Below are 25,883 nucleotides of genomic sequence, written 5' to 3' on the forward strand. Positions count from 1 at the left end.
TCCCCTCAGCAGTTCCGCGCACGGGGAGGGGCCGGCAACGGGCCGGGCGGGCAGCAGCGCCCGCGGAGAGAGCGCGGCCCAGCGCCGCGTGTCACTCACCGTTTGAAATGCTCGATGATCTTCTCTTCCCGCACATTCTCCGGTAAGTTGCCCACCCAGAGGTGCCTGGTTTCCCGGACCATGCTGGGCGGTGCGCCGGCGGCCGCTGGTGCGGGTTCTCCCTCGCCGGCTTCGTACGAGCCCGTCAGCGCCGGGAGGCGGGCGCCGAGGCCGAGGCGGCGGCGGCGGCGGCTGCGGCGGTGGCGTCGGCAGCGGCGGCGGCTCCTCCGGCTCCCCCCCGTGCAGAGACCATCCCTCTCCCCCAGGTTCTGACTCTCGGGCCTCGCAGCTCCGCTCTGCCGCCACCACACACCCGAAGCCGACCCTCGCGCTCCGGCGGCGCATGCGCCCGGGCGGCGGCGGGCGGGGGAGCGGGGAGGAGGGGCGAGCGGGACCCGGGCGGCCGCGGCTACGACGGAGCTGGCGCTGTGGCAGCCGGACGCTTCCCACCGGCGCGCGCGGCCCGCCTCCCTCGCCGCGGGCACGCGCGCGTCCGCCCGCCCGCCGCGGCCGAGACGCCGAGTTCCTCCCAGCCGGCGCGCAGGCGCGCGGGGGAGGGAGGAACGCGGGGCCTGGAAGCGACGCTCGCGCGCCCGGGCCTGAGGCGCACGCGCGCTGCCGCGCAGGGAGCCGGCCGCGGGGCGGGCGCGCAGTCAGACCTGCGGCGCTGGGCGGGCGGGGGCGGCCTCCCGCCGCTCGGGCCCGGGTCCCGGGAGCCGCCGGCCCGCGGGAAGAAAGGAGAAAGGCGGCTGGCCCTGAGAGGGCTGCGCGTCGGAGCGGCGGCCGGGGCCCGTCCGGGGGGCAGCCGCGTCTCCTGCCCCCTGTCGGCTTCTGCCCGCTTCCGGGCGCTTGGATCCCCGCCCGCTTGGGAAAGTGTCAACTAGGCCGCCCTCCGCCGCCCCGCGGAGCAGCGACGGCCTCAGAAACCCGTCCCTCCCAAGATCATTAGCTTGTAACGTTAAGCAACTGTACTTTATAGAGGACCTTGCGAAATGTTTTTGCAAGATATCCTAGCTGATCCTTATGGTACGCCGGGAATACGAGTGAACTGCGACGGCCACACGTGTGATAGTGTTAAAAAAAAAAAAAAGGGATTTACACGGAGATTTACTATGATTTAATATCTAAGCATAGGAACGGATCAGACCTCTCTGGCCTTCCCAGGCCTGAGGACCTTTAAAGACCACACCTGAGCTTGTGTATAAAGGCCAGTTAGGGGCGCCTGGGCGGCTCGTTGGCTAAGCATCCGCCTTCCGCTCAGGCCAGGATCCCGGGTGGGGTATTCGGCGCCGCGGGGGGCTCCCTGCGCTGCGGGGGCCTGCTTTCTCTCTCTCCCTCTGCCATCCCCCCCCCCCCCGCTTGTCTGTGCTCCTCTCTCTCTGTCAAATAAATAAGTTATTTAATAAAATACCCATTAACAGAACCCCAGAGAAAACCCACAAAATTAAGACAATTGAGTCCAGGAAAACGGAATCGTTTAGAATAGTCAGCCACTCAATTTTCTTTTCCATTCTTTATTAAGTACAGAAATAAAATATCAAAAGTGCGGTGCTTCATGTACACACCACATTTTAAATATGTGGTCTCATTCACTGTCTCCTTATCACCAAACTATGCTATTTTGAAGTGGAAATGTGGTCATCCGGATGCGCCTGGGTGGTTCAGCGGTTTAGCGCCTGCCTTCGGCTCAGGGCGTGATCCTGGAATCCCAGAATTGAGTCCCGCGTCGGGCTCCCTGCGTGGAGCCTGCTTCTCCCTCTGCCTGTGTCTCGGACCCTCTCTCTGTGTCTCTCATGAATGAATGAATAAAATCTTAAAAAAATAAAATAAAATAAAGAAAAGGAAATCTGGTCATCACAATCAACGGCACTAGTACCTGGGGTCACCGGTGCATAATTAGTTTCTTAGGTGCCACAGACAGTAATGCTCCAAGTCGGTTTTTTTGTTGTTTTTTCACCACATAGTCCTAATGTGAGTTTCTTAATGATGGTGTCTGGCTGAGAGTCACATCAACTTTTCTTGTATTTGGTTTAATCGCCCATACCAAATAAACTTGATCAATTGAGATAATCTCTCCTCCCTCCTCTCAGGACATTGAGGAAGCTAAGCAAGCCCCTGCCTTACACAGTTGCAACAATTACAGTACAAGATCAGCTAGCTGAGGTGCTAACCTTACCACCCATTTGAAATGATTTTTGGAATTTTGACAAATTACTTCTAAAACTTCTAGATTCCGAGCCAGGTAATTTAACTGGCTTAACTTCAGTAAGAGAAACAGAAGGAGGTGGTCAAGAAAATCTAGAAACTGAAAAGCCCCACTACAATATTGGCACTCATTGATAATTTAGTTAAGGTATTTAGTGCCACCCCAGAGGTTAATCTTGTCTTCATTGCAAGTCAGTCATTAAGTGAAATGGAGATTTGTGTTCTTAAAAATATTGTGGAATTGACTACTCAGTAAAAAATAATAATAATAATAATAATAATAATAATTAATTAAATTAAAAATCCCACATTCAGATGCAGGATTGGCCATTTACATTTGGCCATTTTTTGTCACAACTATCACGTAAGGAGTGTCAAGAGCACACTATTAACCTAAACTCATGAACTATATAGTTCTGCCTATACCACCGCAGTTGGTGTTGAAATGACATGCATTTTTCCATGAACCATGCATTTCAATATAAGCAACCACAATTTGAAACACATTTTAAAATAGGATGTAAATTACTCATTTAAAATTTCATAGGCTCTGAATTAGCTGAAATCTCTTGGGAAAGACCAAAGTGCGATCATGAAGAAGAAGAGATTCAGCTCAGTTGCATTAAGACGGGCAACTGACAAAGAGGATGATTCACAATAGCATCTTGCAATTACAGAAGGAAAGGGCATATCTCACCTTCCATGCAGACTTCAGTCAAAATCATGTTGAAGACAAATCAAAGGGCTGAAAAAAAGGGGGGGGAGGAGCCTTTTAGAAGCAAAATCATTACATTAGTTAATTATTGAATACGGTATTTTGCATCCATCTAGGACTCCCACAGAACAACAAAAGAATAAACTAGAACAAAATAAGAAGCAATTAAGATATTTTTTCGAATGCGTTCTTCAATGGCACAAGAATGAGGGGACATTAAGTAAAAGTTAAAGCAACATGTTTACCACCTAAAAATTTTTTTGAACTAGTTCTCTTAGGTTAGTCTAAAGGTCTTGTAACAACAGTGCTGATTTTCCATGTAAAAAGCAGAGTAGATACTTAATTTCTGTAAGTTAATTTGAAATGGGCAGTTATTTACGAATACTTTACAAATACCTTTAAGTCCCCCCACCTTTGGGAAGTAGTGGAGGAGAAACCTGGTGGAAAATTACCAACACACAAATCGTTAAGCAGTTGAGTCAAAGTTCTCCCAAAGACCTTTAGAGATCATAGAATGTCAAAAAGATTAGAAGCAAATGTCAACTTAACGGTATCATTTCTCATCTTGCCAGAGATTCACCAAACATCCAAGAAACAGTCTCTCCAACAATATAAAGGCTAGCAAAATCCCACCAAACATCATTTGATAGCATCTTATACTCAGATTCTCTTGAAGTGTTAGTCAAAATAACTGGCACCAAAACTAGCAACCAAAGCAATCATTTTAGTTTCTCGGGTTTTTAAAATGTCAACAGACATCAGCCTAAATGGGTAATTCAATAGTAAAACAACATTTTAATTTTTATCTGCTTAAATTCTTAATGTGCTCCTATGATGCCAAAAGAAAAAAATATGACACGAATTTCAATTGAACAGATTCATTTAAAGGAAAAATAGCTCACATTTAGATGATAGGTTCAAACGAGTGATCCAAGTAGGAATTTTATCTTTATTAAACTTAAGAGTGGCAGGTTAAAAGTACTGTCCATGTTCCTTACTGATTCTTTCAGCATAACAAATGCTACATGACCATGAGCTTCATATTATACTAGAAAAACACAACACTGATGATATAATGAGAGACATTATATATAACAGAAATAGTCCTGGGTTAAGAATCAAAAATTCCAATTCCAATTTTGTCACTGTCTATAATGAACGAGCCATAGCAATTAAATCCTGAAAGTCTCAATATCCCTATATGCAAAATGAAATAATCTGCTTTCTCTACCAAAAAAGGTTGCTAGAAGGATCAGAAAAGATGATGTATGTAAAAGGACTTGGAAGTAACACACCACAAAAATATCATGAATACTATTAAGTTGACCACTAATTTCATATTAATGTCAAAACTAAGCATCAGTTGAAATTAAGAACATATCATTATCAATTTTCAGGGTTTTTTTTTTTTTTTAAGATTGTATTTATTTATAATGAGAGACAGAGAGAGGCAGAGACACAGGCAGAGGGAGAAGCAGGCTCCATGCAGGGAGCCCGACGGAGGATTCGATCCCAGGACTCCAGGATCATGCCCTGGGTGGAAGGGAGGCGCTCAACCACCAAACCATCCAGGCGTCCCAATTTTCAGGGTTAAAGCCTATATAGGTCCTATAGTCCAATCAAAATGCAGTGATCGCATATTAAGTACATAGTTCTTTGTTCATTTTTGCTTTTTCTATTCCAAAGTTCTTAATAACAACAAAACTGGTAAGTACATGCCCATTGCACACTCCCAAATCAAGTGTCTGATTTTTTCAGTGCCTTTCATTTTTATTGGCAATGTATCAGGAAACACTGGGAAAGCTTTTCTCTACTTCTGTCTTTGGTACAAATATTTACAAAGGCAGAATTTCTTCATCAGCATTTATCTTTGTATGTTTTCAACAGCAAGGCAACCCACTCTGTTATTCTGATTTTTAAATTTATTTTAACAATTAATAATTGATGCTCATTGAAAAAGATCAAAAGTAGGGTGTGATCTCTGCTTTCATCTATGATAAATGGATGGTGAAGTGAATTTCCTCATTTGAGTATTAATGATAATTCAGAAAGATAACATTAAAAGCAGAGCCATTTGCAACGAGGAATTAAACTAGATGTGTTTTTAATCAGGTCTTATTTTCACACTGTGAGGAGCTCCTGTATTTAGCATGCTAGACGTGCTCAAAGAGTTCAGTCATGCGTAATGGAAGCCCAGTTGGGGAAAGCATCTGAGCCTCAAACTCAGGCTTTGAATGCTAACCTAGCCAATAGAGCAGATAAATTAATATCAACATTTAAACAGGAGGACAGAATCATTACCAGGAATTTAACAATAATTTGGTTACAAATTTAGTCCTAAGCTATTAAAATTAAGCTATTTCATGACAAAACATATACTTAAAATATAAGCATTTGTTCCTAAAGGCATCAAATAAAAATAAATTAACTAGCTCTAAAATGATCAAAGCCTACTTGACAACTTGACAATACAAATTCCTTCTATTATTAGAATCAGTTTTTCTCAAAACAGTAGAAAATAAAACTGACAACACAGCTATATTATCCTCAAAAAGCGTTTGACATATTGTAGTTTTGAGGGTCAACTGGTGAAAGAGAGACCAGTCCATTAACAGATTTATTTTGATATAGCAGACCCAGTCTGGTGGAATTACATATACATAAATTATCAGAACTTCAATCAATTGAACATTAGCCAGCTAGTCCTCTAAATCATACTTTCAGCAAGCTAACATCTCATAATCTCCTTTACTGTTCAAACTCTAAGTAAGCTAAATAATTTATCCCACATTGTTTTTAGTATTCCAGAAATGAATGCAATGGCTGACATTTTCTTTAAAAAAAAAAAAAATCCATTCTTATGTTTTTACCATTTCCTTGGAAAGTTGCTCTATGAGGAAACACTGCTAATGCACCTAATATTCAGAATTATGAATATAATTTATTAATGTTTATGGAATTGGGAAAAATGGACTGGAAGGATATTTGCAAATACATTAATCACAGCTTTGACTATGTGGTAGAATTTAATTTTTTTCTTTCCATAAAGTTAACGTGCCGTGTAGTTTCAAGTGTACAATATAGTGATTCAGCAATGCTATATACATTACTGAGCGCTCATCATAAGTGTCCTCTTAATCCCCTTCACCTATTTCACCTATTGCCCCCACCTACCTCACCTGAGATTTAAAAATTTTTTAAAGTTTTTATTCAGGGCAGCCCGGGTGGCTCAGTGGTTTTGTGCCGCCTTCAGCCCAGGGCGTGATCCTGGAGTCCCGGGATCCAGTCCCACATCTGGCTCCCTGCAAGGAGCCTGCTTCTCCCTCTGCCTGTGTCTCTCTCATGAATAAAGAAGTAAAATCCTTTAAAAAAAAAAAAAGTTTTTTAGGAAATATAGATGAATAAAAACTTTTTTAAATTAAAATCTTAGATGAATAAAAACTTTATATTTTTTAAAATATTTTATTTGTTTATTCCTGAGAGACACAGAGAGAGAGGCAGAGGGAGAGACACAGGCAGAGGGAAAAAGCAGGCTCCATGCAGGGAGCCTGATTCGGGAATATGATCCTGGAACTCCAGGATCACGCCCGGGGGCCAAAGGCAGGTGCTAAACCACTGAGCCCCCTGGGGCGTCCCCCTAAAACACTTTTCAATTATAATTTCCTTTGATTAACATATATTGCATTTATAATTAGAAAAAGATAATAAAAACACTTTTGGAAGTCAGTCTCTGGGTTACTTTAAGTTCTCTGAAATGTTGATGTTGGACTATACTAAATCAACATATTTATGTTAAGGGGTCCCAGGTGAACAAAATGTTATTATTCACTATGTTAATTTGGAGATTTCACTCAACCTTTTAAACCTCTATTGTTGATCCTCATGTGAGAAAAAATTTAACCTCTTCACTAGCAGTGATATACATTAACCAAATCACTCTATGCATAGGAGATTGGAACTTTTAAACACCAGGAAGTAAGCAGAATGGAAATAAATAAGGCTATTGATTAATTCAGAGAAGATAAAGCATACTTGATGGAATCTCAAAAATAATACCACCAAATAAAATGCGTTTAGTAACTTGTTACATATGTATTGAAATTTTCAGCATACTTAGGGTTTTAAGCTCCCTGCTCTAGTTTGAAGTAGAAAAAAATTTAAAAACTTATTTATGGGGACGACTGGGTGGCTCAGCATCTGCCTTAGGCTGAGGGCGTGATCGGGCAGTCCCAGGATCAAGTCCCACATTGGGCTTCCTGCATGGAGCCTGCTTCTCTCTCTCTCTCTCATTAATAAATAAAATCTTAAAAAAAAACTTATTAAGGTACTCCTTTGAAATGTTTTTAAAACTATGTCCTTTTTGGGATCCCTGGGTGGCGCAGCGTCTTAGCGCCTGCCTTTGGCCCAGGGCACGATCCTGGAGACCCTGGATGGAATCCCACATCGGGCTCCCGGTGCATGGAGCCTGCTTCTCCCTCTGCCTATGTCTCTGCCTCTCTCTCTCTGTGTGACTATCATAAATAAATAAAAATTTAAAAATAAATAAAACTACGTCCATTTTAATTCAATTATTGTTATTTAATAGTAATACCTCTTTAAATCACATCACTACCTCAGTAATCTTCAGGATGGTAATGATTGCTAATTTTATATAATATTCCACAATTAAGACACCTAAAACCTTTTGGCCTAAAATAAAACCATACTATTTGAAGACTATATAAGACATGATTCCTTTCTGAATTAAATGATGGGATTATTTTTAAGGCTTTAAAAAGTTAAATTTCAGTATTTTGACAGAGGAGCTCATTGAACTTTTTCAGGCCATATACTACAAAAGTCATGAGAAACACTGCTTATACTTTTATTTGGAAGATACTTTGGCTGGGGAAAAAAAAAAGAATTCCTCAGGCTAACTCTCTTGGAGGATGGTAGATTAACTTAAAATGACTTTTCTAAGAAAACAGAACCATTAAGAGTCATAACCAATGATCTCACCGTATACTGTTAGCTGGTGAAGGGGCATAGTGGGATGAACTAATAAAAGGGATCTGTGTTTTCCAGATAATTGAAGCACACACAAGCATAAACCTTTCACTTAAAACACTCGGAAAAGTGGCTTCAAATCGGGTTACTCTTGTCTTTCACAATTTTCAGCTTAAATATATTGTACCATCAAGATCAGTTTCCAGAGACTCTAATTATTAGACTCCATCTAAAAACTTTGTTTTTATGCCTATTTAAAATTATAAAACATACAAATAAATGAATAGGTTCAAAAAAAAATATGTGGCGGGGGATCCCTGGGTGGCTGAGCGGTTTAGTGCCTGCCTTGGGCCCAGGGTGTGATCCCGGGGTCGGGTCCCACATGGGGCTCCCTGCATGGAACCTGCTTCTCCCTCTGCCTGTGTTGTCTCTCTGCCTCTCTCTCTCTGTGTCTCTCATGAATAAATAAAATCTTTTAAAAATAATAAATAATTTAAAAAGATGTGGCATGCCTGGCTGGCTAAGTGGGTAGTGTATGAGACCCTTTTTTTTAAATTAATTTTTTATTGGTGTTCAATTTACCAACATACAGAATAACCCCCAGTGCCTGTCACCCATTCACCCCCACCCCCCACCCTCCTCCCCCCCTTCTACCACCCCTTGTTCGTTTCCCAGAGTTAGGAGTCTTTATGTTCTGTCTCCCTTTCTGATATTTCCCACACATTTCTTCTCCCTTCCCTTATATTCCCTTTCACTATTATTTATATTCCCCAAATGAATAGGAACATATAATGTTTGTCCTTCTCCGATTGACTTACTTCACTCAGCATAATACCCTCCAGTTCCATCCACGTTGAAGTTGTATGAGACCCTTGATCTTGGAGTTGTGAGTTCGAGCCCTACTCTGGATGTAGAATTTCCTTAAAAAAATTTTTTTTAATTATAAAACGTAACAAAATTTTCTTCCCCTTACTTAGTGGTGCTATCCTTACTTTATGGACTCTGACTTCTGACTTTAAAGACTCATTAACCCTACTTTGTTAGGACAGAACGTCTAACCAAAATCCTGCCCATTCAAGGGACAGCTGATCTGGTCGTTTCCAAGCTTCAAAATATCGTCTCGCTGGCAGGAGGAGAATTCTATTACTTGCTAGCGCTTCAACAGCCTGTTCAACAGCTTTTTATATACTACGAGTTCCTGTTAGGAATCTGGCACCACCTCAAAATTCCCACCGGGAAGAAAGCTCTCCCTTCCTTAGGGCCCACTGCGTGGCTCCGCCCAGAGCCTTGACCCGCCCTGACCTCGGCCTCTGCGCGGTCACTGGTGCGCCCGCACCTGCGGGGCAGCGGAACACGCCGCCCAACGACTTCAGAGCCAAGAAGTGCGGCTCGCGACCCTAAGATGTCAAGTTGCAAGTGCCACGTCCGTCTTTGGGGGCCCCCGAGGAGCCTTGTTCGCGGACCTGCTCCCTCTTTTCAACCTTCCGTCTGCAAGGCTCTGAAGCCGCATTACGCGCTGAACCAATGCAGGAAGGCAGTGCCTCCCCCCGCCCCGCCCCGCCCCCCCGGGAAACGAAGGTCCTTCAAAAGGAAGGGGGGCGGGGGGGGGCGGCAAGGAAACAAAGCTGGGGCTGGAGACGTGGCCGACCTCCGCGACCCGCCGAGGGAACCCTCCTTAACCTCAACCTGCTGGATTTCAGACACGGGCTTGCACGGAAGTGGATCCCACGGCCAGATAAAAAGAGGTGGGGGGTGGGGAGGCGGTGGCCTTTTTTTTTTTTTTTTTTTTAAGAACCCACAACCCCGGCCGTCATCTCCCCCACGCTCCTAAGGAAAGAGGAAAAGGAAAATAAAACCAAAGGCACCTTGAGAAAGAGCAAAGGCCGTTGCCATGGTTACCACTCCGCGCAGCCCGGGACAAGGAGCTGCCGCGCCGGGGCCCTTTGTTTGTCCGCGGCCGCGCACCCAGGGCAGCCCGCCTCGGCGACCCGGGGCAGCGTTCCAAAGAAAGGACACCTCTATTATTCTCGCTTGGCGAGCACGACGCGCAGCCCCGCCACCTCCCCTCCCCCGCCCCCCTCCCCCCTCCGTCGGAGAAAGCGCCGCCGCCGCGCCGCGGGCGCCCGACCCAACATGGCGCACGCGGGGCTGGAAGGAGGCCGACCGGGCACGGCGCGACCTCAGCCCCTGGGCACGGGGCGGGGGGGGGAACGGGGTCGAGGACACCCCTCCAGGGGCTGCGGCGGCGCCCGAGGGGGAGCTGAGGAAACGGGAGGAAGGAGGGCGCGCCCGAGACGCCCAGACGCACTTTGCCGGCGGAGACGCCCTAGTGCGCAAGCGCGCGGAGCAACGGGGCGACCGCCGAGGCCCTGCCCCTCCCCCCGCCGAGGCCCCAACGCGCCTGCGCAGCCACGGGGCGTGGGGGAGGGGAGGAAACCCCGCTCCCTCCTCGTGAGAGCGCCGCGCCCCGCCCCGCCCCGCCGCGCGCGCACGCCCCCCTCTCACACTTGCACACGCGCGCGCCGGACTCGCCGCCCAATCCGGCGCGCACGCTCCGGGAGGGAGGCGGGGCGGGGGCTGAGCCCGCGACCCCCTTTTTTTTTTTTTTTTTTTTTTTTTTTGTTGGTGGGTAAGATGTTTCCCTGAGAAGTTTCTGGAAAGACGGAGCCCGAGGGAAGCTGGGGGATGGGGCGCGCAGAGAAGCGAGCGCTTTCTGAGAGAAAGAAAGCGGAACGTCCGGAGCGGAGCCCAGGAGCGCCGGGACCTCACGGGGACCGCAGCCGCCGCGCCCTCCGAGGCCCCGGAAGACCTGCCCGGCTCACTGGAGGCCTGCGTGGAGGGAGAGCCGACCCCGCCCGGCGCCGCCCGCGCCTCCTCCGGCTGCAGCGCCCGCCGACCTGGGGCTCCCGGCCCCGTGTCCTTTGACCCCCCCGCCCCGTCCCACTTCACGCTGCGGGCTTGGACGCCCCAGGGGGCGGCCGCTCCCTCCCCGCGCCGCTCGGCTCCGTCGGCCTTTGCCCCCTGAAGTCGGCCTCCGGCCGCGGGGCCCCGCCCCGTCTGCGGGCTCGAGAAGCGGCGTGGAGGGTCGCCGGAGCTGTGGCGGCGGGGGGGGGGGAAGGGCCCACGGCGCCTTTTATTGCTCCGCTCGTGGCCTGGCGCGGCCGCCATTTTGTAACGCGGCCGCCATTTCGCGGGGCGTTGGGGGAGGGGCGCGCGCCGCCGAGGCCGGCGGGGGGCGGGGCCGGCGACGACTCCAGGGGTGGCCACGCCCGGTGCCCCGCCCCCGCCGTGCCCCGCCCCCTCGCCCCCTCGCCCCAGCCGCGAAGGCGAGCGCGTCCCCTTTGTTCTTGGCCTCTGGGCTCGGGCGCCGCCGCCCCGGAGCCGCGCGTGCGCCGCGTGTGACCCCGACCGGCCGCAGGGGAGGGGCGTGGGGGGGCGCCCGGTCCCGATTCCCGGCTGCCCGGGGCCCCTCACCCCCACCCCCACCCCCCGCGGAGGTGAAGGCGCTCCCTGGAGCCCTGCGCGCCGAGGGGAGCCGAGCCTCGGCAGCGGGGGGGAGAGGCCCACGGGGCGTGCCTCCTGCACCCGCGCAGCCGAGAGGTCGGGTTCGGGAAAAAGAGAACAAAAAAAAATTTTTTTTTTTTTTTTTTTTTTCTTTTTAAAAGTGTCTTTGAAGTGCTGTCACCAGTAGGAGAACCGAGGCGTTGCCGCTCATTGGCTGGCCGCGAGGCACGCACTGCGCAACTGGTTTCTGATAGGTTTTACGGCCCATTATTTCCATCCGAGCCATAAACTGGAACAATAGACGGGGATGTATTATTTCTGTCTGCCCAGAACCTCTTCCATTTAACTCTTCTAAAGCTCCCCCTGAGTGTGTAAATAGAAAATTGACTCCCTAAAACGTGCCTTCCAGTGTCCTCTTCGAAACTTGAAAGAGCCTTTGTCTTCCGAGATTTCAAGGGAATATTTAACGCGAGTGTTGGCATTTTAATGTTCACTTTTGCGGCTTGAGTCAACAAAGCCAGGAAATTCGAGAGTGAGGCTGCCGTCTTTGTCCTCCAGCCTTGCCTTTTTTTTTTTTTTTTTTTTTTTTGTGCAAGGTATTTTTGTTGAATGGTGGTGGTGGTGGTGGTGGTGGTGGTTTTAAGTTTTGTTTTTCTTCGCGGCAGCAGGAGTTCCTAACCGAGCCAACCCTTCTCTGGCTCTAGTCTTTGGGTGTTGCAGCCACAGTAGGGTTTCACGCCCGACACCCCTTACTGTGTAGGAATTACAGGGGGTTGGTTATTTGTTTCAGTGATAGGGAGTTAAGCTCATAATGACAGGATGAAAAGTTTTTAAAAAAAAATATATGGGATTGTCAAGGGAACAGATCAGGATTTGATGGCTTCCAGATGAAAGAAACATCCGAGGAGTGGCTGTTAGATCCCAAATTTTGTCTTCGTTTCAGTAGGAGCAAAAGCACTGCGTGGAATTTTAAATTTTCATGCTCCCATCTCAATATGAAGCACAATATTGTACATTTTTTTTGACATTGAGATCTTAACGAAAATCATTGTTTTTGAAATGCTATTACATTTTTTGCCTTCACGGCCAAGATTAAGCACTATGAAGCCATTCATTTTATTGGGAATTAGGACAGATTATCCTAATAACACAGACAACACGTTATGCCTTTACGAACCAGACAGTTGAAATTTAGAAAATGATTGCACAATTCACTTTGTACAGATGTAGGTGTTCCACCTAATTCTAATTCCTAGAATTTGTTTTTTTATTTACAAAGCATGTTCTTATTTCACACCTTTAACTGTTACACTTAATACTAAGCTAAAAGAAAAAAAAAATACTAAGCTAAAAGCACATCCTTTGTTTTTTTTTTTTTTTTTGCACAAAATATTTTCAGTTTGTATTTTCTTTAGAGTGGGTGGTATTTTGTGCTGTTCACCTCTCCCTTAGGACCAATGGCATGGGTTCGCAAAAACAGTTGAACAGAAATTCAGGAAACTCCTCTCCCATCTTTATGTTAGCCTCAAAACATTTTCCAGCTTGCTAAGCCAGAAAGCCCGAACAGTATTAAACAGGTGGACTTTAAACGTGCAGAGAGCCATGTTCAAATAAACAGATCCTGAATTACAACAATCTCATGATCTGTCCTTGGAATAAATATGCTTTGTATGTAGTCTAGGACTGGTTTCATTTTGTCAAATCCTGCAGGACGAGAGAATTCCACCATCGCCAATCCATTGTTCCCGTAGTTTTTCTTTTTCAACTGTGCTGCTGAATTCATTTGTACCACTTTGTGTTCCTAGAGAGAGATTGGATGTTAACTAGACCCTTTAATTATACAAAGATCCTTAGCCAGGGCAGAGTCTAAGCGGTATGTGCTAGGCCTCTTGGGCTTATTTTTTTGGCATTTGGTGAAGATCGTGTGCAGCTTTTCTAAGCAATGTAGAAATGCTGAAGATCTCTAGCCATTGTTCCAGGAAAGGACAGCTTTTTCATGCCAAATTCTAGCATAGGAGGGAATTTAAAACAATAACCGTAATAACCTTTTCCTGGTAAGGATAAATGAGCTCTTTTAGAGACTTTAGTAATATGGGAAGTTCTTCAAAATATTTTTGGCAGCAATGAAGCACTCCCACATGCTGTAATAGTCTTCCCTTTTGAGGCAAAACTCAGAAATTCAGCACTTCAGAAGTACTGGAGTTCAAAGAACAAATCTTTGCAGCCAATAGTATGTTTCTTAAAAAAATAGAAACACGTCTATGAAAATAAGACTCCTGGAACAACCCAACATTTGTCTTGCCAGAGTACAAATAGTCATTCCTATAACTAGATTCTATCCTGATAATTGTGCAGATTATAGGAACCTATTGATTTCTCATTTCGGCATCATTTATTTTTTTTTAATTTTAATTTTTTTTTATTTATTTATGATAGTCACAGAGAGAGAGAGAGAGGCAGAGACATAGGCAGAGGGAGAAGCAGGCTCCATGCACCGGGAGCCCGATGTGGGATTCGATCCTGGGTCTCCAGGATCGCGCCCCGGGCCAAAGGCAGGCGCCAAACCGCTGGGCCACCCAGGGATCCATCGGCATCATTTAAAGGGCTTATATAGGGCAGCCCGGGTGGCTCAGCGGTTTAGCCCCGCCTTCGGCCCAGGGTATGACACTGGAGACCCAGGATCCAGTCCCACATGGGGCTCCCTGCAGGGAGCCTGCTTCTCCCTCTCCCTGTGTCTCTGCCTCTCTTGTCTCTCATGAATAAATAAAATCTTTAAAATAAATAAATACACAAATGGCTTATATAAACAAACACATCAAGAAGTCTTCTAAAAAGTCAGGATCTTTATTATTTTATTTAATAATCAACTTTGTGCCAAGTATTTAGGATATGTCACTGAAGAAAACAGATTGCTGTTCTCATGAAACTTAACTGGTTTGGGGACAGAGGTACAGGGGTGTGGTGGGAGAGAGAGAAGAGACAAGGATAGAAGCAGGAGTCCAAGAGGAGGCTGAGTAACCCAAAAGAAAGATGGGGGATGGCTTCACTGCCTAAGGGATCCTGGATATATATATATTTTTTTTTTTTAGATTTTTTTTTTAAGATTTTATGTATTCATGAGAAACAGAGAGGCAGAGACACGGGCAGGGGGAGAAGCAGGCTCCACTGGCTGAGCCGCTGGCGCTGCCCATGGATCTATTTTGAAGGTTAATCCAAAAGGCCTTGCTGATGTATTGATCATAGAGTTGATAAGAGAAATCAAAGATAAACCTGAGGTTTTTGACCTAAGCAACTAAAAAGGTTGAGTTGTAATCAACTGAAATAGACTGAAATCAACACTGGCTAGAACAGGGTTTTGTTTTGTTTTTTGTGGGGGAGGGGAGGCTTGTTTTTTTAATATATTTGCCAGAGGTGTGGAGAGAGACCAAGCAGGGGGAGCTGCAGGCAGAGGAAGAAGCAGGCTCCCCGCTGAGCAGGGAGCCTGACTCGGGGCTCAATCCCAGGACCCCTGGGATCCTGACCTGAGCCACCCAGGCACCCCTGCCAAACCCTAGGCACAGTTTTATAAAGGAATATTTAGAGCTCAGTTTTACGTATGTTCAGTTTGAGGTATTAGGTATTCAGATGGAGACATTAGGTAGGCTGTTGGATGTGAATCTCGAGTTCAGAAAGAAGTTCTGAAGATCTATATTTTTATGTATTATTTATGAGATCCATCGTATATATGTGTGTGTGAAACAGAGAGACAGCCAGTGAGACAAGACTGGGAAGGAGAGTTTGGGAGTTATCAGCATATGAATGGAATTTAAAGTCTGAAACTGGATGACCTCACCAAGAGAATAATCAGGAAAAGGAACCAGGAAAGCCCCGGGGCACTCTGACACTTATGAGGTCTCAGAAGTCAGGAACTTGCAAAGCCTCTGAGAAGGAACAAACCAGTTAGGGAGGAGGAAATCCCAGAGAGAGCAGTGTCCTGGAAGTGAGAGGAAGAAACTGAAGGAGGAGGGAGTGATCAATGTGATCGCCTGTGGAATGCTGCCAAGAGGTGAAGGGGAGGCCGGAGGATGGCTGTCGGAGCACCGAGGAGGTCATCGGTGACCTTGACAAGAGAAGTTTTGGTGGAGCGGTGGGGCAAGAGCTCGATTGGACTAGATTAAAGAAAAACATCACTGGGGATCCTTGGGTGGCTCAGTGGTTTAGCGCCTGCCTTCGGCCCAGGGCATGATCCTGGAGTCCTGGGATCGAGTCCCATGTCGGGCTCCCCGCGTGGAGCCTGCTTCTCCCTCTGCCTGTGTCTCTGCCTCTCTCTGTGTCTCTCATGAATTAATAAATAAAATCTTTTAAAAAATCAGTTTATCTGGAGTGCCTCTGGGAAAAGTAATGCAGTAGACTTGGAGGGGAAGATGCCAGGGACGGCGATGGTAGAAAGTACATTCCATCTCACAAAGTTCCTGGGTCAGTGAGAGACTCAGGAACTCAAAACCTGTAGGCTCCTGGGAGAATGATTACACCCTCAGGATATGGTCTGCTTCTAGCCCGGTAGCTGTTCCATAATGACATGAATAATACACAATTTCTTTGGAAAAGAATACTACCTTCCTACAGACTCTGCAAATTCTGAACTTGGAATTTGGTCGGTACCTGGAAGAATTTGGTCAGTAGGCCAAAGACTCTAGCAGAGAGCTTTTCCTGGAATTTATGTAACCGTCAGTGCTCACCGGCAGTCTGAGGTGATTCAGCCAGTCGTGCAGTGCTTGCTTAGAGATGCAACAAAGCAGACCTTGCCCTCGTTTCTCAAGCCTGTACCTCAATAATCCCTGATGACTCTGCAGCATTTGTTGGACTTCCTGTAAAAAGCCTAGACCAATGATGGCAAATTGACTCTGTCACAAGAATAGTAATGCCTTAAGATCGAAGTGCCCCATCGTTTCCTTTCAATAGGTTTCCTGCACCTGTCCCACGGGAGCCTGCTCCGGCAACAGCAATCCCTAGTGAACGACAATTAACTGGATTGGCTGTGTGCTTTATTTGAAAACGTGTTTATCGTCCTGGGTTTGAGCTCCACTGTTAGAATCCTCTGTACTGATAAATATAGATCAGTTAAAAATTTTAAATTTTTACAAAGATTTTATTTATTGATTCATGAGAGACACACACACAGAGAGGCAGAGACACAGGCAGAGGGAGAAGCAGGTTCCATGCAGGGAGCCTGATGTGAGACTCGATCCCAGGACCCCAAGATCATGGCCTGGGCCAAAGGCAGGCACCCAACTGCTGAGCCACCCAGGCATCCCGATCAGTTAAAATCTTTATTTTCAATTGTATTACCTTACTATTTCTTAGCGGAGCATGTGATTAAATACGGATTTAAAGTATTTATGGGCATTTTATCCTGAAACACCTACGCTGAATAGTCATTGAAACCATCTCTATTTGGAAGTATTTATCAATTTGGATGCAGCCTAGAATGTGGTTAAGATTATATTTCCTAATACTCATGAAATGCTGCACTGGCTAGCCTATGTAGTCTTCAACTGGTTTTCCCTTGTCCCAGCACATGCTATGCTTCTATCAGTTACCCTGATTTGTCAGGGTTCTTTTGAGGGCTGAGGAAGACTGTCTCCCTACAATGAAATATCAGAATCCTAGGGCATTCTGATACATCTGTTTTGTGGGACTTTCTCACACCTCCTGAAAATCACTGATGTAGAACTTAAGGATTTTATTTATTTATTAGAGAGAGAGCATGTAGGGGGAGCAGCAGAGGCAGAGGGAGAAGCAGGATTTCTACTGAGTGGGGAGCCTGATGTGAGGCTCGACCCCAGGACCCTGCCTGAGTCAAAGGCAGACACTTAACCAACTGAGCCACCCACATGTCCCTGATGTAGAACTTAAATATAGCTGAGCAACCCAGAGGCCATTTTCTTCACAAACTGGTTAGTTGACTTGAGGTTTATTTCCAATGATATGAGTGCATCAGTTGCTGGCACGCAGGATATATCATGAATATTTGACTTCCTTGAAAGGTCTAAGAGTACTACATTTTTAAAAAGACATATCTCCTTTCTTCTTATTTATTTTTTAGTAGGCTCTATGACCCACGTGGGGCTTGAACTTCAGAGCCCAAGATCAAGAGTCACATGCTCAACCAAGGGACCCAGCCAGAACCCGCATAGCTCCTTTCTTATTTTGAAAAAAATATAACATTTAGGGCAACCCGGGTGGCTCAGCGGTTTTAGCGCGCCTGCCTTCGGCCCGGGGCCTGATCCTGGAGACCTGAGATCTAGTCCCACGTCGGGCTCCCTGCATGGAGCCTGCTTCTCCCTCTGCCTGTGTCTCTGCCTCTCTCTCTGTGTGTCTCTCATGAATAAATAAATAAAATCTTTAAAAATATATATATAACATTTATTATATTGGAGAAATTGAAAATATTTGTACAAATATCATGCTGGATGTTTCTAGCCATTGGTTATCGTTTTGCCTTTTGAAAAAAAACAGAACAAAATTTAGGTTTTTTGTTTTTCTTGACAAACCCTCTGAATATTTGAACTTATCTCTATGTGAAACATGTTGAGTTCATTTATTTTGCATTTGTTTAATAAATGTTTAATTGACTTATTTTTTATTTTTTATTTTTTAAAATATAGTATTTATTTATTCATGAGAGACACGGGGAGAGAGAGGCAGAGACACAGAGGGAGATGCAGGCTCCATGCAGGGAGCCCGACGTGGGACTCGATCATGGGATTCCAGGATCATGCCCTGAGCCAAAGGAAGACACTCAACCACTGAGCCATCCAGGCATCCCTTAATTGACTTTTAAATAGAGAATGGAGAGTTGGCTGCACAAGGAAAGCAGAAAAATGGAGAGGTAGCTGGTAAAAGATGAGTAGCTGGAGAATATGATATCTAGAGAAGTTGGCTTGTTTTGAGGTGGAAGAAATTATAATACTTTTTTTTTTAATTTTTTATTTATTTGAGAGAGACCAAGAGAGTGGAGGGAGGGGCAGGGACAAACAGACACTGTGCTCAGTGAAGAGCCGCACACACAGGGCTTGATTTCACAACTCTGAGATCATGACCTGAGCCGAAACCAAGAGTCGGACACTTAACCAACTGAGCCACCCAGGCACCCCTACAATACTTTATTGTAACACTGCTTATATAATAGATAATCGATGTGGGCAGGAGAGTTTGACTGGATCCATGTTCTTAAGTAGGGGAGAAGGACTGCATACAGGATGGAATTGGCTTTGGGAAGGAGTATAAAATGGTTCATCTATCTCCAGCCAATTAAGCCAAATGTTCTGTTTGGGGCACACCCCTGGGGGCTGGCGTGCAATGGCTGCAAACAGTACCCTCCTTGGTAGTGTATGCAGCTTGTTGCTTGAAGGGGTTGCCTTCAGGGACCTTGGAGACAGTGGACGTTCATGTCTGACCTCATGCTGTCCCCAATCTAGGCTCCAGATAGGTATACAGGTGCCTTTAGAAAGCCTCAGGGCATAGTGACCAGAGTCCACATTGGCCAGGTCACTATGTCCATCGGTACCAAGCTGCAGAACATGTGATTGAGCTACCAAGGAACATGTGATTGAGGCTCTAAGCAGGGCCAAGTTCAAAATCCCTGGTTGCAGGAAGATCCACATCTTCAAGAAGTGGGGTTTTACTGGGTTTAATGTGAACAGAATTAAAGACATGGTGGCTGAAAAGCATATGCCCGGTGACCATGGGGTCAAATACATCACTAATGGTGACCCTCTGAACAAATGTCATGCCCTGCACTCGTGAGAACTTTGATACTGCTCTCTCCTTATTCATACCCATCAATAAATCCTACTTTCTGTCCAAAAATAATAAATGGAGGGGCAGCCCGGGTGGCTCAGTGGTTTAGTGCCTGCCTTTGACCCAGGGCCTAATCCTGGAGACCAGGGATCGAGTCCCACGTTGGGTTCCCTGCATGGAGCCTGCTTCTCCCTCTGCCTGCATCTCTGTCTCTGTCTCTCTCTCTCTCTCTCTCTCTCTGTGTCTCTCATGAATAAATAAAATCTTAAAAAATAATAATAGATGATAAATAGAAATTGTTCCAACTTAATAAGAGAAATGATGACATCATACAGCAGTCAAGAGGTTTTGATTTACTTCCTATGTTCTTGGGCATGTCTCGTAAACTTTTTTGGCAGGATCTCTGTGTGGTATATTTGCTACCAAATGATCATTTTCTAAAATAGTGCCTGGCAAACAGTAGTTGTTCAATAAATATTCACTGAATTAATTTTAGGAACTATCTATTAAACCTCTATACTACATATGCCACATCTATTCCACGGGGTTGTTTCAAAGATCCAATAAAACGAGAGAATGGAGTAAAAGTGCTTTATCATCCAAGAAATGCTATTCAAATCAAAGGTGTTTGTGTTTAGAAGAGTTAGAATAAAGTCCACTGAATTTTTTGACTCCTTAAATGAGAAATATATAAATGTGAAAACATGGTCATTGTTGCTTATACTTTTTTTTTTTTTTTTCCTCAGAGGGATCTATCAAAACTTAAAGAGTTTATCAACTGGCTTGAAATTCAAGGTGGACTACAGCGTTACACAAAATGGGGTTTGGCCTTTTAACTCGCGTAACATCACAGAACTGACAAAGTATAAAAAGGCTAACATACCAAAACCATCTAAGTCAGCTAGTTTTATGTGAATAGCATAAATAAATGTTTCAAGTTACATCCTTTTAAGTTTGTTGTCCAGGATCACTACATCTCACATGAGGCTCAAACTCACAACCCGGAGTTCAAGAGTTGCGTGCTCTTCTGACTGAACCAGCCAGGCACCCCTCAAGTTACATTTGTAATTCTGAGCACATAAGTATTATATGTCCTTTTCTTTCTCTCTTTGTTTTGCTTTGTTTTTTGGTAGACTGTAATTTCCAGAGCAAATACTGTATTGGAGATGTGGATTTACTTTTCTGGGTAACAATAAAGCTTCAAGCATATTGATGTTTCTGCTGAGAATTTTTTTTTTAAGATCCCCTTTATTTATTTGAGACAGAGCATGAGCGGCGGGGGCGGGGGGGGGAAGAGGGTGAGAAGCAGACTCCCCATTGAGCAGGGAGCTCAATATGGGACTCAATCCCAGGACCCTGAGGTCATGACCTGAACTGAAGGCAAACAGGCTTAACTGACTGAGTGACCCAGGCTCCCTGTGAGAATTTCTTTTCTTTAAGATTTTATTTATTTATTTGAGAGAGAGAGAGAGAGAGAGAGCATGAGTGCACTGGCAGGGGGTGGGGCAGAGGGAGAGGGAGAGAATCTCACAGACTTGCACTGAGCATGGGGCCTGATGCAGGGCTCAATCTCATGCCCCTAAGATCATGTGTGACCTGAGCTGAAATCGAGAGTCAGACACTTAACAGACTATTTATTTTCATGATAAATCTATATGATTTTCCTATGTATTATAGTACTGATCTAGACCAAAGTTCTAACTGATAAGAATAAGAAAAAAAATTCCCATTCAGTGCATTTCCATTTTCTTACCATTCCAGGGACTAAAGTAAGTAATATACTTAATTGCTGGAGTTTGAAAGCAACTTCCTATATGCTAAGGTGTTTTTTTTTTTTTCTCAAGTAAACTCTACCCCCAACGTGGGGCTCAAACTCTGACCCTGAGATCAAGGGCCACATGCTCTATTGACTGAGCCAGCCAGGTGCCCCATGCTAAGGTTTTATTCCCTAATCTTTGGTTCTGATGGAATATCTGCAAGGAGAAGTAAATCAACTCATGCCATCATTTTCAATTTTTCATTATCACTGGTGATTAGATATTACATAATTAGCCAAGGTCATACGAGAGGATTCAGTGGAGCAATTTAGGATTAAATCTAGAAATTAAACATTAGGAACTCACTGGGATTCCCATAAGTGTTTTTAAGTGTTGTAATACGGGGATGCTTAATTAGACTTCCAGCTTAGTTCCTGCTGTTACCCAGCACCAGGCCTTTTAGTATTACCTAGAAAAAATAGTCAGTTCTCAGAAGATCTCAGAAGTCAAGCTCAAGCTGAGGAAAGATGTGTGCTGAGTAATGCAACTCAGCCCACTTCCTTGTAAAGCTGGAAGTGCCATATGTGTTTTTCTAATTAGCCCCAATGGATTCCTTCTAGGCATGATTAGGTGTCATGAAGCCAACCATTCTGCCTCTGGGGATTTGTGCATTCTCTGTGAAATTGCTCTATACCATCTGATGCGATAGTTTCCCTATACACGTTTCCTGTTCTGGGTCACGTCGAAGGATTGTGCCACATGGTCTTAACCTACTTTTGTCCCCTCCTGCCTTGGTAAACAACAACAGTGGTGACACCCACAGAATGTACCTGCCCTTGAAGTAACACCCATCCATCTTGCACCTTGCACGGGGCACCTTTTAATCTGGAGGATCCCCAAACCTGCTGCAAACATTAATTATACTTCATAAATACCTCAGTGATACTAGGCTGCCAGCCCCATAGCCCCATTCCTTCCCCAAATGAAGAGATGGAGCATCTTCTTCAGCCCACTCAGAACAAGGACAAATCTGGGTCATGAGCACAGCTCCAGTCACATACTTAAAAATGTCCCTAGGACTGTAAGGGGAACTAATTTATTCTCCATGTTCCCCCAATAGAAAGGGGTGTGTGTGTTTAATGTGTGTTTCTTTCTGAAATACCTCTCTTTTGCTGCTGATTTGGCTTCTGTGTCTTCTTTTCTAGCTAGACGTGGGGATGTTTTTTGTGTGTGTACTTGAATTCACCTTGGGCAATTTTTTTTTAATTTTTATTTATTTATGGATAGTCACAGAGAGAGAGAGAGAGGCAGAGACACAGGCAGAGGGAGAAGCAGGCTCCATGCACCGGGAGCCCGACATGGGATTCGATCCCCGGTCTCCAGGATCGCGCCCTGGGCCAAAGGCAGGCTCCGAACCGCTGCGCCACCCAGGGATCCCTAGCAATTGGTTTAAAATAAAATGAATGTCTTACATTTACACTCATATGTATGCATATCATCAACAAAACCAATTCAGGCCCTTCTGATCCACTTCATTCTCTTTTCTTTCTTTCTTTCTTTCTTTTTTTCTTTCTTTCTTTCTTTCTTTCTTTCTTTCTTTCTTTCTTTCTTTCTTTCTTTCTTTCTTTCCTTTCTTTCTTCTTTCTTTCTTCTCTCTCTCTCTTTCTTTCTTCTTTTTTTTTGGGGGCGGGGGGGACAGGACCATATATTGATTTGATTTTGGTTCTCTTGGATAAGACAGTGCACTTTGGAGACACCTTAGCTAGGGCTGCCCTCTTGAGGTTACAGAGGCAGCCGTCTCATTCTAACGCCCAGATCATGCCTGAGTGTGGGAAAGAGCTGAGAGAAAACAGACAAAAGGACCAAGGACCAATTGGTCATTGTCATGATAAATCGAGATGCTTCTGATGTGCTGATGTGGTAGTGTGGTGAGAAGAGCCCTAACAGGGAACCAAGGTTGCTCATTTGGCCTTGGCAGACTGTGATCTCCGGCTAGTCATTTTCTCTCCGTGCCTCAATTCCTCAACAACAGAATGGGAGTTGCTGGGGCACCTGGGTGGTTCCATCAGTTAAGTGTCTGCCTTTGGCTCAAGTCATGATCCCAGGGTCCTGGGATCGAATCCCACATCAGGCTCCCCAGGGAGCCTGCCACTCCTCCTGCTTGTTCTCTCTTTGTCAAATAAATAAATAAAATCATAAAAAGAAAATAAAAAAGAATGGGAGCTGCTGATCTAGTCCAGGGCTCAGCCAACTTCTGTAAAAGGCCAAACTGTGGGCAGCCCGGGCGGCTCAGCGGTTTAGCGCCACCTTCAACCCAGGGTGTGATCCTGGAGACCCGGGATTGAGTCCCACGTCGGGTCCCTGCATGGAGCCTGCTTCTCTCTCTGCCTGTGTCTCTTCCTCTCTCTGTGTATCTCTCATGAATGAATAAATAAAATCTTTTTTTTTAATATTTTTTTTAATTTTTATTTATTTATGATAGCCACAGAGAGAGAGAGAGAGGCGCAGAGACACAGGCAGAGGGAGAAGCAGGCTCCATGCACCGGGAGCCCGACGTGGGATTCGATCCCCGGTCTCCAGGATCGCGCCCTGGGCCAAAGGCAGGCGCCAAACCGCTGCGCCACCCAGGGATCCCAGTAAAATCTTTTTTAAAAAAGTCCAGACCGTTACCATGTTGGGCTTGATGGGCCATATTGTCTCTGTGGTGGCTACTCCACTCTGCCATTGTACTCAAAAACAGCCACAGACAAAATGTAAGCAAATGAGTGTGAAGATGTTCCAATTAAACTTTATTATGGACACTGAATTTTGAATTTCATGTAGTATTCCTGTGTCTGGAAGCATTATTCTTCCTTCAATTACTTTTTAACCATTAAATATGTAAAAGCCATTGTAGAATGCCCCAGGCCGTAGAATAAAACAAGCAGGGAGCCAGATATGGTCCAGGGGCTGAAGTTTGCTGACTTCTGGACCAAAGAATCTCAGAGAGCCCTTCTAGTTTAATCTTCCACAACTTTGAAAGTCAAGTTAACTATAGTTCCTTTTCATTTCTATTTCTTGGGGGATACATGCTCTTCTAGTGTGACAGGAGGGACCTTAGAAGACACATTGCCCCCCACCCCAAAAAAAAAGATGCCTGCTGGGGCACCTGGGTGGCTCAGTCCGTTGAGTGTAGGACTCTTGATTTTGGCTCAGGTCATGATCTCAGGGTCGTGAGATGGAGCACCACACCAGGATCCTCACTCAGCACAGAGCCTGCTTAAGATTCTCCTCTCCCTCTGCCCCTCCCCTACACTGAGTGCTCTCATTCTAAAGAGAAGAAAAAAGGTGTCTGCCAAATTCATACTGGCCAGCTTCAGACACTAGCAATTCTGTTTTTTTTTTTTTTTTTTAAGTAATCTCTACACCCAATGTGGGGGCTTGAACCTACAACCCCAAGATCAAGAGTCTCGTGCTCCACTGCCTGAGCCATCCAGGCACCTCTGAACACTAGCAATTCTACTCTGAGAGCTGCAGTGTCTGGTACAGTAGCCACTAGCCACAAGTGGTATTGCCCATTTGGAATATGGCTAGTCCAGGCTAAAATGTACTGCCAGTATAAAATGCTCACCAGGTTTTGAAGACTTAATACTAGAAAAAAAGAATTTAAGCTATCTCCTTAATATTTTATATTAATTATGTTTTAGTATATGTGCTGCCGATGACCACTATATTATGTTTTCTTTTTAATTTTTATTTATTTATGTATGATAGTCACAGAGAGAGAGAGAGGCAGAGACACAGGCAGAGGGAGAAGCAGGCTCCATGCACTGGGAGCTCGATGTGGGATTCGATCCCAGGTCTCCAGGATCGTGCCCTGGGCCAAAGGCAGGCGCTAAACCGCTGCGCCACCCAGGGATCCCTATATTATGTTTTAAACAATATTTTTATATACTAAAATATATTAAAATTAATACAAAATAAAATAAAATAAAATTAACCCTGTCCCCCCCTTTTTTTTTAAAGATTTTATTTATTTATTCATGAGAGACAAATAGAGAGACAGAGAGAGGCAGAGACACAGGCAGAGGGAGAAGCAGGCCCCATGAAGGGAGCCTGATGTGGGACTTGATCCCGGGACTCCAGGATCACACCCTGGGCCAAAGGCAGGTGCAAAACCAGTGAGCCACCCAGAGATCTCCAGTCCCCTTTAAAAAAAAAAAAAGATTTATTTATTTTGAGAGAGAGAACGAGTGTGCGAGGGGCAGAGGGAGAGAATCTCAAGCAGATTCTGTGCTGAGCGCAGAGCTGGATGCTGTGTTCAATCTCATGACTATGAGGTCATGACCGGAGCCAAAGCAAGAGTCAGATGCTTAACAACTGAGCCAACCAGGTGCCCCAACCCTGTCCCTTTTTGTTTTGAATATGACTACTAGAGGATTTTAAATTACATGTATGGCTCACATATTTCTATTGGATGCTGCTGCTCCCCAAAATTGCTTGTGTCATTGATTTAAGATTTATCCCTTTTGCAAATGCAATATTCTTCCATTCGAAATAATACATTTACCTTATCAGTAAATATTAATGAGGATGTGATAGAAAGTTGAACATGGATTTGGAGGAATAGAGGCTCTAGAAATTGTGTCTGGAAATGGAAAGTGGCATATTTATAATTAAAGATGCAAAGACGGGCTGAGAAAAGGAAGGATTGGGCATCTCCCCACTCGTCAGCCTTTCAGAGTTCTTTTTTTTTTTTTTAAGAAGATTTTATTTATTTAGTCATGAGAGACCCAGAGTGAGAGGCAGAGACATAGGCAAAGGGAGAAGCAGGCTCCCTGTAGGAAGCCCACTGT

At 45.2% G+C, this 25,883-nt stretch overlaps 1 protein-coding gene, 3 long non-coding RNA genes and 1 other non-coding gene across 9 annotated transcripts in view; 2 read left to right on the plus strand and 3 right to left on the minus strand.

The window, feature by feature from the left end:
• The window catches only part of SPEN (spen family transcriptional repressor), a 94,571-nt gene extending 94,298 nt beyond the window's left edge, over positions 1 to 273 (minus strand). For 2 of the 3 annotated variants that reach the window (XM_038531893.1, XM_038531892.1), the window contains exon 1: positions 100 to 273. In XM_038531893.1, coding sequence (XP_038387821.1) covers positions 100 to 182 — 83 coding nt within the window. In that variant the 5' untranslated portion in view covers positions 183 to 273. The remainder of the gene's footprint in view (positions 1 to 99) is intronic. The other variant, XM_038531894.1, reaches the window with a different exon arrangement.
• LOC111093913 lies at positions 1 to 20,508 on the plus strand. Of its 2 annotated transcripts, none has more exons than XR_005356146.1 (2): positions 1 to 142; positions 20,038 to 20,508. It is a non-coding gene; the product is annotated as an uncharacterized LOC111093913 (long non-coding RNA). The 2 variants fall into 2 exon arrangements; XR_005356145.1 differs by lacking the exon at positions 1 to 142 and adding an exon at positions 18,196 to 18,380.
• Positions 1,594 to 10,087, minus strand: LOC106558374. The gene is made up of 3 exons (XR_005356142.1): positions 9,871 to 10,087; positions 3,002 to 3,049; positions 1,594 to 1,911 (listed from the first exon to the last, which is right to left on the minus strand). It is a non-coding gene; the product is annotated as an uncharacterized LOC106558374 (long non-coding RNA).
• LOC102152513 overlaps positions 12,075 to 25,883 on the minus strand; it is a 25,943-nt gene continuing 12,134 nt past the window's right edge. The window contains exon 3 of one of the 2 annotated variants that reach the window (XR_005356143.1): positions 12,075 to 13,310. This is a non-coding gene — a long non-coding RNA (uncharacterized LOC102152513). Of the gene's footprint in view, positions 13,311 to 22,424; positions 22,486 to 25,883 lie in introns of those variants that run through there. The other variant, XR_005356144.1, reaches the window with a different exon arrangement.
• On the plus strand, positions 18,793 to 18,932 carry LOC119870555. Its single transcript, XR_005356225.1, has one exon. It is a non-coding gene; the product is annotated as a small nucleolar RNA SNORA70 (small nucleolar RNA).

The sequence above is a fragment of the Canis lupus genome, chromosome 2, assembly GCF_011100685.1.
Source record: "Canis lupus familiaris isolate Mischka breed German Shepherd chromosome 2, alternate assembly UU_Cfam_GSD_1.0, whole genome shotgun sequence".
Lineage (NCBI taxonomy): Eukaryota > Metazoa > Chordata > Mammalia > Carnivora > Canidae > Canis > Canis lupus.